The sequence below is a fragment of the Silene latifolia genome, chromosome 3 (assembly GCF_048544455.1).
Source record: "Silene latifolia isolate original U9 population chromosome 3, ASM4854445v1, whole genome shotgun sequence".
NCBI lineage: Eukaryota > Viridiplantae > Streptophyta > Magnoliopsida > Caryophyllales > Caryophyllaceae > Silene > Silene latifolia.
The window spans coordinates 147,738,474-147,749,057 of record NC_133528.1 but is presented as its reverse complement, the minus strand read 5'-3'; the positions used below and the strand labels follow the sequence as shown (position 1 = coordinate 147,749,057).

General features: G+C 34.7%; 1 protein-coding gene across 6 annotated transcripts in view; it reads right to left on the bottom strand.

The window, feature by feature from the left end:
• The window catches only part of LOC141648359 (putative disease resistance protein RGA1), a 68,744-nt gene that overhangs the window by 4,928 nt on the left and 53,232 nt on the right, over positions 1 to 10,584 (bottom strand). For 2 of the 6 annotated variants that reach the window (XM_074456939.1, XM_074456938.1), the window contains exon 1: positions 294 to 397. Coding sequence is in view for 4 of the 6 variants with exons in the window: in XM_074456931.1 (XP_074313032.1) it covers positions 1,942 to 5,337 (3,396 nt within the window). In the remaining 2 variants the exon portion in view is untranslated. Of the gene's footprint in view, positions 1 to 126; positions 685 to 916; positions 5,855 to 10,584 lie in introns of those variants that run through there. The other 4 variants (XM_074456937.1, XM_074456936.1, XM_074456931.1 and 1 more) reach the window with 4 other exon arrangements.

The window sequence follows — 10,584 nt, the reverse complement described above, 5'->3', positions numbered from 1 at the left end:
ATGGTGTCTAACAATTAAATACTTTTGTACACTATTCACAATTGTGTATTCAATTTCGATTTTCTCTCAATACTTAAGTAGAAATATATTCATGTGGGATCTTGTTTGATTCGTCTTTACGAGTACATTAAAAATATCTAACTTTTATAATTTTTGCAAATACGTAACTAACGATATTTAGCGCGTAAAACACGCGTTGGCAAACGTGAAAAAGGAAAGTGGTAGAGTGGAGTTGAATGGAGGAAGTACATACAACGGGAACGTAAATTCACTCAAAAAACAGCAAAACGAACCTAGTAGAGATGGAAATTAGCTTCATCACGAGTTTGATGTGATGTTTCAAGAGCACCACTAAGCTCAAATTGACCCGACAACTCCTGTGATACGATTCCTTTCCCTGACAAAAGCAAAGAAGAAACAACATATAAGATTTAAAGGAGCAAAAAAAAAAAAAAAAAAGAGGTCCAACAAAATTGCTAGATCATATTAAGGAATATGTTGCTTAGTTGTTCACTCGTTACCAAGTATTTTAGACTTCTTAAAGAAATAATTTTCTCAACAATTATTCTATACATCAACTTATCTTCTTGAACAAACAATTTACAACTCAGACATACACATAGTCTCTTCTTAAACACCTATGTCATCTCTGCAAGTGATGATTAAACTGCTTTAGTCTCCACTCTTAGCAGTGGTATTCTTGCGCACGTGCAGATAACGATACCAAGCTAAATAAATCTATCTATTAAAACTCTCCAAAATATAACAGATAAGAAAGCTTAAAACTGGGAGAAGACGTTTTTAAACTTTTAAAGTTGGTGGACTTCCTGCGACAATAGCATTGAAGACATGGACCGTCCTCTGTTAAAAGAATCCAATGTTTTGGCAGAATTGCCTAATGGAGAAGTCAGACCACCATAATTGGCAGTTTCCGTTTGCAGAGAAAAATGACTCAAATGCTCGTACGCAACTGCCCTGTTATCCTCTGTAGGATATTCCGAAGACAACATTCATTCAGATTTTAGAGTCGGAATAGCTTACAGCCACCCAATCGCCTCTAAGGTCATATTGGGACTAATATCAAGACTCGAGAGTTATAGACACACGACCGAACAGTTGTTTCTCACAAAATGCACTAAACTATAAGTTTATAAATAAGAGACAAAACTGCAATTTCATGGAATTCGCTCGACTATGCACGACGCAATAGTTGACACACAAAATTCTATTGACTACAGGCGCAACCAAACAATGACTCGCAAAAATGCACTAGACTTACTACCCTATCCTACACCACAATTATTTAGTAAAGTGGGATACGTAGTGTAGGAACGACAACAGAACCACTAAGCAAACACTGGAGATTCAAAACGAAGCTCCGGTCTTAAAGTCTATAGGGTCTCACAAATCAAGATAATTAAAGTCTATAGGGTCTCACAAATCAAGATAATTATTTCGACTTTTACCATCTCCTAAACTATGAGAAAGTCATGTAAATATGCGTTCATGAAAATATTTTTCATATATGGGTACAAATTAAATTATGTAAACTTGTGCAAACTATTAAAACAAAAGACAGCTTTATACTATTGATAGATAAATGATCCGTTAATCATACTTAAGTGCATGAGTAAAGATAATATCATAAGAAACCGCAATTCGCAAAGCATTAGAAACGGAAAAATTCTTATGTCCGCAGTTTGCAGGGACTGAGTTGAGCAGAGGACATACATGAGATAAGCTTAGAAATGATTGAAACACAATTTAGTGAATAAGTGAGGGTCATGATAATGAGATAAAACATCAAAACCAAGACATGAACTCTTAACATTAATCAAACTATCGTGTTTCTAAAGCAATGCCAAAGACAGAAATATATAAGAAGATTATCAATTTAGCAAGGGAGATCCATATGGGGAAAAAAAAGAACGAAGTACACCTTTATTCATATCTGTCAGAAATGGTGATCTGAGGGATGTGTCGAATTTTGGGCCACTCCTTGCCACTTGGTTCTTGACATGTTTGTGTTAGGTTTTGACAGTCTCGGATATCAAGTTTCTGAAGGGAACTGATATTTTGAATTGTGCCAAGTGAATTGAGGTTGGGGCAAGAATGGATCACCAGAGTATGAAGTGATGATAAGCAACTTATCCATTCAGGTAGAATTTGTAGGTTGTCAAGAGACTCCAACTTCAGGTTTTGAAGGGCAGCCAAGTGCTTCATACCTGTGGGTAGAATTAGCAGGTTGTCAAGCGACCCCAACTTGAGAGAACGGAGATTATGGCGTAGGGATCTCCAAGGCATGTCATCATCCGGGTCGTCCACTATAGCACTGAGATCTATCAGTGATAGTGTCTCCAAGGCAGTGAGGTGCTTCAACACTCCTGAAACACTCGTCAGTCTGTCGCACCAATGTATCTCAAGGCTTCGTAAGGAGGAAGAGCTCTTGAATATCTCCTCAATTTCAGACAACCTCCTCAATCTCCGATCGTTACGTATCTTAATGTGGGTAAGATGGCTAGTAGGTAGAGTAGTGAGATAACCCACACTGTCTACATCTACCGCCCTTAATTTGCGATCTAGGTTTGCAGGTCCGTCACCTGGCAGTATCCGCAACGACACATTGCTCTGTGATAACCATAGTGATTCTAGGCTTGGGCAAGGAGGAAGAGATGTCAATTTGGGGCATCCGTCGATGTCTAACATCAAGAGACGAGGAAACGGAGGTTGCCATTGCGGCATGCCACTGCGGCTATCTCTTTCACCAACTCCTCCCCACCATCCTTTCAACTTTTCAAAATCCCGAATATAGAGATACTCAAGGGATGGGAAAAATGGTAAATCCTTTACCCCAGAACCCCCACGGCTGATTGCACTGGCTTCTATGTACTCTAAATTTTTCAAGGAGTAAAGATACAATTCTTTCAGATGCTTCAAATTACTCAACAATGGGATACCATGCAACCTCTCACAACAACCAACCTTAATCCCAACAAGATTAGGAAGAATGATTGACCAGTCATTCTCTCCTCTTCCCCACCTAGGAATTTCAGTACCATAATATCCATACAAGAACAACTGCATAAGATTCCGATTTGGCCGTAACTTTTCAATCAGAGCCTCATAATTGGTTTCACTAACTTTTCCAAGGAATTTTATACTTATGGCCTTCAAATTCTTTAAGTGCTCCACATAACCTTCTTCCCACACATTTTCATTCTCACTTTCAAGGTCTACACCGATCTCGATATCAAGCGCACCCCTTAAATTAACAAGGAATTTTAAGTCTTTTAAATGTCCCCTAAATGACTTCCCAAGTGAACTCACCTTACCCACATGAAAGTTGGTTAGATGGCGCAGATTAATCAGCTGGTCTATGCACAAAGGCATGTAATTAATCTTGTAACTTCCACGTATATCTAAGACCCTGAGATTTACCAATTTGCAAAAGTACTTTGGCCACCCTTCCAACTTGTAACAGCCAAACATTATTAAACTCTGTATATTATACAAATTCACAATTGAATTAGGGAGTGTTTTGAGGTTCCCGTTGCCAGAAAGATCCAGATATCTTAAGTGTAACAAATCACCAATAGACTCAGGCAAATATTCGAAATCGGGAACATATAAGCGTAAAGATCTAAGGCAACGCCAATTAGCTACTAGAGTTTTCATAACGTCTAAGCGGACCCCTGTATCCATGTAGCATGAACGAAGATTAGTTTTATAAAAATAACCTTTTGTCCATTCTCCCTTAGCAAGAAATAAATGGCGTGTTCTTTTGGTTATGTTGTTTGTCAGGCTATTTGCCACAATAATCTCCTCCCCCGTGACTTCTTGAGCAAGATCATGCAATAGATCGTGCATTTTGCATGATACAACATCTCCTAATTTATCTTTTTGAACATCTTGGAAAAAACACCGTTTTAGTAAGATTAAAAAACAATCCTCACTATCACCAATGTATCCTTGCGCCATCCAAAGACTAATTAACTCCCGTTTACCCATTACAAAATCCTTGGGGAATAAAGCACAATACCTAAAACAAAATTTCACAGAAGGTTCAAGATAGTTGTAACTTAGCTTTAAGATAGACATAATTGGATTCTTGGAAGTTTCAATTTGAGGTAACCGGGTCTCTTCAAAAGATTCCCATCTATGTGTTTGACCATATAAGAGACATCCTAAAACTTTTATAGCAAGGGGAACATTAGAGCATTTTTTAACGAATTTTTTGCCAATTTTAGTCAATTCATGGTTGCTTGCTTCATCTGATTCTCGTTCGAATGCCGTCAACACAAACAAACGCCACGAATTCTCATCAGACAAACCTTTTAACATATACTTTTTGGAGTGAGTAGCTTTTCCTAGTACCACTTCACCCGTCTTTTCTGAACGGGTAGTAATGACAACTCTGCTTCCCCTTCCACCAATTGTTAAGTATCTTTTAAGCTTATTCCACTCATTGGGATCTTCGGTCCATACATCGTCTAATATAAGCAAATATGTCTTATGTTTTAGTTCTTTTTCGAGTTTTGTTTGCATGGATTGCATAGTGGAGACATCACTAGGTTTTTCATTAGTTGATGATTCTATTATGTCGCCTAAAATTGCTTTCACATCTAATCCTTTTCCATCTTGGTCAGAGACACATGCCCATAACTTCTTCTCAAACATAGATCTGACCCTATCATGATTATATACAAGCCGAGCAAGAGTAGTTTTCCCCAACCCTCCTACTCCCACTACAACAACAAACCCAACATTTTCCTCAACATTAGGATCAAGCAGCATATCCACAACAACATTCACATCAACCTCTCTTCCAATTATATTCTCATGGGTTTCATCTAAAAAGGAACAAGTGTCCTCTTTCCTTTTCAAAGTAGCCTGAGGGTCAACCTTAAACTCATATCTAGAATGATCCCGTGCTATAGCATCCAACTTTTGCTGGATACTCTTAACCTCTTGAGAAGTATTGTAACTAACAAGAATACGATTTTTAGAAGAAAAGAAACGACTCACCTTATCCAACACCTTCTTGGAGTACTTAGTACCTGAAGCATTGAGTTCTTTCTGCTTAGCGATAGTGATGACCTCATCAAAAAGATCATCAGCATCATAAAGAACTTCCTTGAGCTCCTCAACCCAGGCTTGTTCCCCATGGGAAAGCTCAGGTTTCATATCCGCATCCAGGAGCATGTTCTTGATGAAGGAAACAGACTTGTTCAGGTTTTCAAGATCAGATTCCCAGTCTTTCATGCTTTTGAGAATCGGAGATTGTAAAAGTTGAAACACTCTGTCTGCAATAGTAACCAGTGTTCCTAAATCAGCCATGGCTTTGCAGAGTTTAATGAATGAGAGATTGGTAGAGTAAAGGAAGTGAGAGAATAAGCAGCAGACTGAAAAAGGGATTAGTATTTGCTTGAAGAATGACCACTGCTTTACTGATACAGCAAACTTTATAAATGCATATAAAATGAGGTGCTCCAGCTATATACCATCACTACAGTTTACTGTTAAATAATCACCAAACATAGTACAACACTACTACTAATCTTTAATATATAACAAGTTAACAACCGCGTAATAGTCGGTCAAGCGTGTGACGTGCAGCTGCCCCTGCATTTCGTAGGAACTTAGGAAATGCTGTTATACTATGCACAAGTGCACGACGCAGGTATGAAAACAAATTAACTCTTACTACAATATACTCCTTACTCTCCTAGGTATCAACAACTGAACATTATCTACCATCTCTCCTTTTTAAGGTTAAGACGGACTAGCTTAGGACCACATTTCTAACACTAACAAAATACGAGGTGCTTCACCTATATACCATCACTACTGATAAATAATGATCAAACATTTCGGTATAAACTAATCTTTAATATGTACCAACAGCGTACTAGTCGGACAAGCGCGTGACCCGCAGCTTCCCCTGCATTATCTACCGTCTCTCCTTTTAAGATTAAGACTGACTGAGACTAACTTAGGACCACATTACTTACATTAACAAAATACGATACTTTTTGTAAGAGACGGTCTTGCGATAAATTAACGTAAGATCAATTCTCTGTTGCCTGTTACAACTACAAGTACTCCCTTGGTTCAATCATTTGTTTACATTTGATTAGAATAAAAAGGTAAACAATTGAATGAGACGGAAGGAGTATCTCGTAACCCTTTTAAAAACCGACTATACCGCTTTTATTTGGTACACATTTCCAGTTTCTTCTTAACAAAACCCCATGTGTATTTCAAATAAGGCTATCCCGTCACAAGCTTGTGGCCTCTCACAAAAAGGGAGAGGAGACAATGTGGGGTTAATCCCCGTCACAAGCTTGTGACCTCTCACAAAAAGGGAGAGGAGACAAGGTGGGGCACCGCCCATGTGCTTCCGACTCACCTCTCAATGGGTATTTTGTGAGAGGAAACGGTATCCGTCACAAGCTTGTGAATCGTCATCACAAATGAGATTTTGTGTTCAAATAATACTGTCACCATTCTATATGTAAAACATATTTTAATCAAGAGTAAACAAATGATTTACACTAACGGAGTATAAATTAATCACATTCAGCCCTATTCAATAAATTAAGGGCATAATTAATCACGAAATTAAACAAGTGATTGAGACTGAAAGAGTAACTAATTAGAGCGAATTAAATCAAAAAACAATTGTTTCAATGGGGAAAACTAGTGCAATCATAGTGCAAAAACATGTTCGAAATTAAATTAATAAAGAAAAGTATGAGGTGACATACCGGTCCATGATTAAAGAAGATAAGATCATATATACAATCACAATTTCTCCATTCTGAAATGTTGGCGGAAATGGTGGGAATATTGGACTGGTGAGTGGTGAATTATGCTAATTACTTTACCTAAGCTACTATAAATCCCGACCAATAAATATGCGGTATTTATAAAGTTTTTACTTTTTAGTTTACTACATATTCATTTCAAATTTTTACTTTAATATTTTCATATTTTACCTCATTGTCTTTTAATATGAGGAAAAAAAAAAAATTGAGTATGCCATGAAATTTATTTACAGTATTTTTTATCACAAAATTAGTGACTTCATTTTATAACTTTTCTTAGATTATCTTAATGAATTTTTTTCACAAAGCTAATAATATTCGTTTATTTTATTATTTTATACCGCGTAAGTATGCATTAAGTCATTTTCTAAGAAGAATTAGCAATTTTGTATTTTATAATTTTGTACACCTTTTAATTTAATTTGATTAGAATATTATAATTATAATTTAGAATTTAATGAAAACATATCTTTTAAAAAAAAATTAATTAGAAAATTTCATTTCTTTCCTTACATGAATGACACAAATACTATCCTACAACCAGTTGTATACTAGCATTATACAACTGGTCAAACTAAGTCAATATTTGAAAAAAAAAATCCTAAACCTACCAAAATCAAACATTAAACCTCTCACACTTTTCTTAAAAAAACATTCATTACTCTCTTATTCATCATGGAAAAACATAAGCAATTGATAATAACATCAAAAAGAAAAAATATTTCTAACAATATTTTTAGGTAAATTTCGACATTAATTTGTTTTAGGTAAATTTCGACATTAATTTGTATATTGACATGTATTTTTTGGGCATTTTCTAAGATCTCGAGTTTTGTATGATTCTTTCTGAGCTTTCGAGTAAACTTCTTGAGCTTTGTAATTTTTTTGTTCCCTTGTATTTTTCTGAGTTTACAAGTAAAGTTTTCGAGCTTTTGAAGATATATTCCAAGCTTGCGAGTAATTTTTTCGAGCTGTGTAAGAAACTTTACGAGCTCTATAAGAAATTTCATGAGCTTACAAACAAAGTTTTCGAGTTTCGTATGTATCTAAGAGCAATGTTATGATTTTTGGAATCCATTTTACAAAAATATCATAACTTACATATAATAGTTTCGTAGTTCAAAAAAATGTAAGATTCCGAGTTTTAGAGTAAATTTTCCGAGATATGTAAGAAATCTTCCGCATAAAGTTCTAGAGCTGCGTAAATTTGACGTATCTTCCGCCTGAGATTGTAATTATTGACTAAATCGTTGATTTTTTTTTTACAGATGGAGAATTAAAAATAGTTGAAAAAATGAATTGGGGGAGAAGATGATTGGGTAATTGGGGAAGCAGTTAGAAAAATATGGAGAGAAGTTAGAGAGAGAGAGGAGGAGAGTTACGTTGAATTTGTTTTGTAGGTTACAAAAATTATAAGAAGAAAAAGAGTAAAGTACCCATGGTTGTATAATAGCACTATACAACATGAGGTATAGTCTATTAATTGAATGACTGATGGGTTTGGAGGGAAAAATTTTGAGATTTTTATTCTCTTATACTCACACTTATTCACTAAGTTCTTTCACATTGTTTTTTGGGTAGAATTTAGGGGTCGTTTGGTTCACTGCTTAGGAATGAAATGGATTGGAATGAGAAACTATAGAAGTATGAGGTTCCAATTCCATACCTTTCAAAACATGTTTGGTTCATTAGAAAAATAAATATGAAGGAATGAAGTTTGAATCCATGGGAAAAGGAGGTGGGTATGTGATTCCAAGGGGTTGGGGTGGAATGAGAATCCATCAGGATTTCTAACTCCATTCCAAAATACCTCAATCACCAAAACACTAGAAATCTAGAATGACTAGAACCTATCAGGGTTTAGTGATATGTGGATGTAAATGAAAATAAGAGAGATAATTTGGGGTCATAAGCTATGATAACCACAAATAATAGATTAATAAGGAAGTTGAATATATTTGTGAATTTGCCGTTTTAAGAATTGTGAAAGACCTTAGAGAATAGGAGGGAGTAGTAAATAAAAAAGGGGATTAGTGATTTAGTGCTCCCTCTTCTTCCGGTCATTTGTATTGGTCATTTCATTTATTTATTTACCTTTTTATATTGAAAATGTATTTTATAATAATAATTTGATCATCGAATAACATTGTTCATTTATTACAGTTGTTATTAGTATAACAATTGGTCTCCCTTGTGACGGGTTACCATTTGTGGCGGATATTTTGTGAGATAAAATGGTAACAAAATGGGTTAGTGGAGAAAGGGAACCACATGAATAGTGTTGCAGAGAGAGAAAAAGTGGGTACTTTGTGAGGTAAAATGGTATCCGTCACGGATAGTGTTGGTCACAAATGAGATTTTGTGTTAGTATAATGGTTAGTGAAAAGTGAGCCATAATGGGTTGTCAGTCGTCACACGGGTTGTGAAGTGGGAGAGAACGGGGCATCGAGCGGGTTGGGCTCACAAACCGAAGTCCCCAAATAGGTAAGGCAACCTGCATTAACTAGACTATATAACAACTAGTTTAGAATTTGTGCAATAAATGCACAGTATTTAGAGTTTCTTTTATTTTTAATAAATTACTGTATATAATAGTGGTATCTCATTAATTGTTAATATTTCTCGTCATAGTATTTTTCTTTGAGAAAAGGTTATAACTGACAATAAATCAAGAAAATAGAGTAGTATGTTGAGATGTATTATAAAAAAAATATTTTTCTATACCACAAAACTAATGATTTCAATTTTTATCTTCTCTTAATATTTTTTTTGTCACGAAAGTAATAATAGCCTTTTTACAGTTTTGTTTTCTAGGGAGTCGTTTGGTTGATCAAGGAACTTAATTTTCCTAGGAACTTCAATTTCATGGGAATTAAGTTCCTGCATCCAATTCAGGTGAATTTGACAAAAGTGTTTGGTTGCTCATGTAGGAATTAAATTCCATGGGAACTTCTAATGACCAAGGGGGGAGTAGGTAAGCCAATTCCTACATCATGTAGGCATTGGAAGTTCCTGGGAATATGGCAACCAAACAACCCATGTTTTTGCAATTCATGTGATTTTCCAATTCCTGTGTTTTTCAAGTGTCAACCAAACAACCCCTAGGTAGTATGAGTCAAGTCATCCTCAAATAATAACATCAATAAAAGATTTATCAATTTATAGTTTTATATAATATTTTTTTTATTAAGATATTATAGTTTAGGGTTTAGTCAAAGTAATATAATTTAATGAAAATATTAATTTTAATGAGAATATAATAATTTAATAAAATAAAATATAATTATTAGTTTCCTTACGTAATAAATACACTTAATTGTAATTAATTTCCTTATTTAAAAGGATGTTTTTTAGAGGGAAAAATTAAGAAATATTTGGAGAGAAAAATTAAGAAATCACCTATTCTTTTAGTAGATAGGGGATTGTAATGATTGTATTATTGATTGTTTAATTCGAGCTTTTGTAATAGTTTATTTGAACATGTATTATTTATGAGATTTATATATTAGAAAAAATTTAAACTCCTTTATATAAATATTGAATTTAAAAAATTATAATGAAATTCAAATAAATGCATATAAACTCAATTAAATTTTAATTTGAACATTTAATTATTATGTACCCAAAAATTAAAATAAAACTAAAAATATTTAGGGTTTTTCTACGGAATACCTTTGTGATGGGGCATATTCTGCACCGCTGACCAAGTCAACATATTGAGCAAGGTCAAAGATATCCACAGCAAGTCAACGACTTA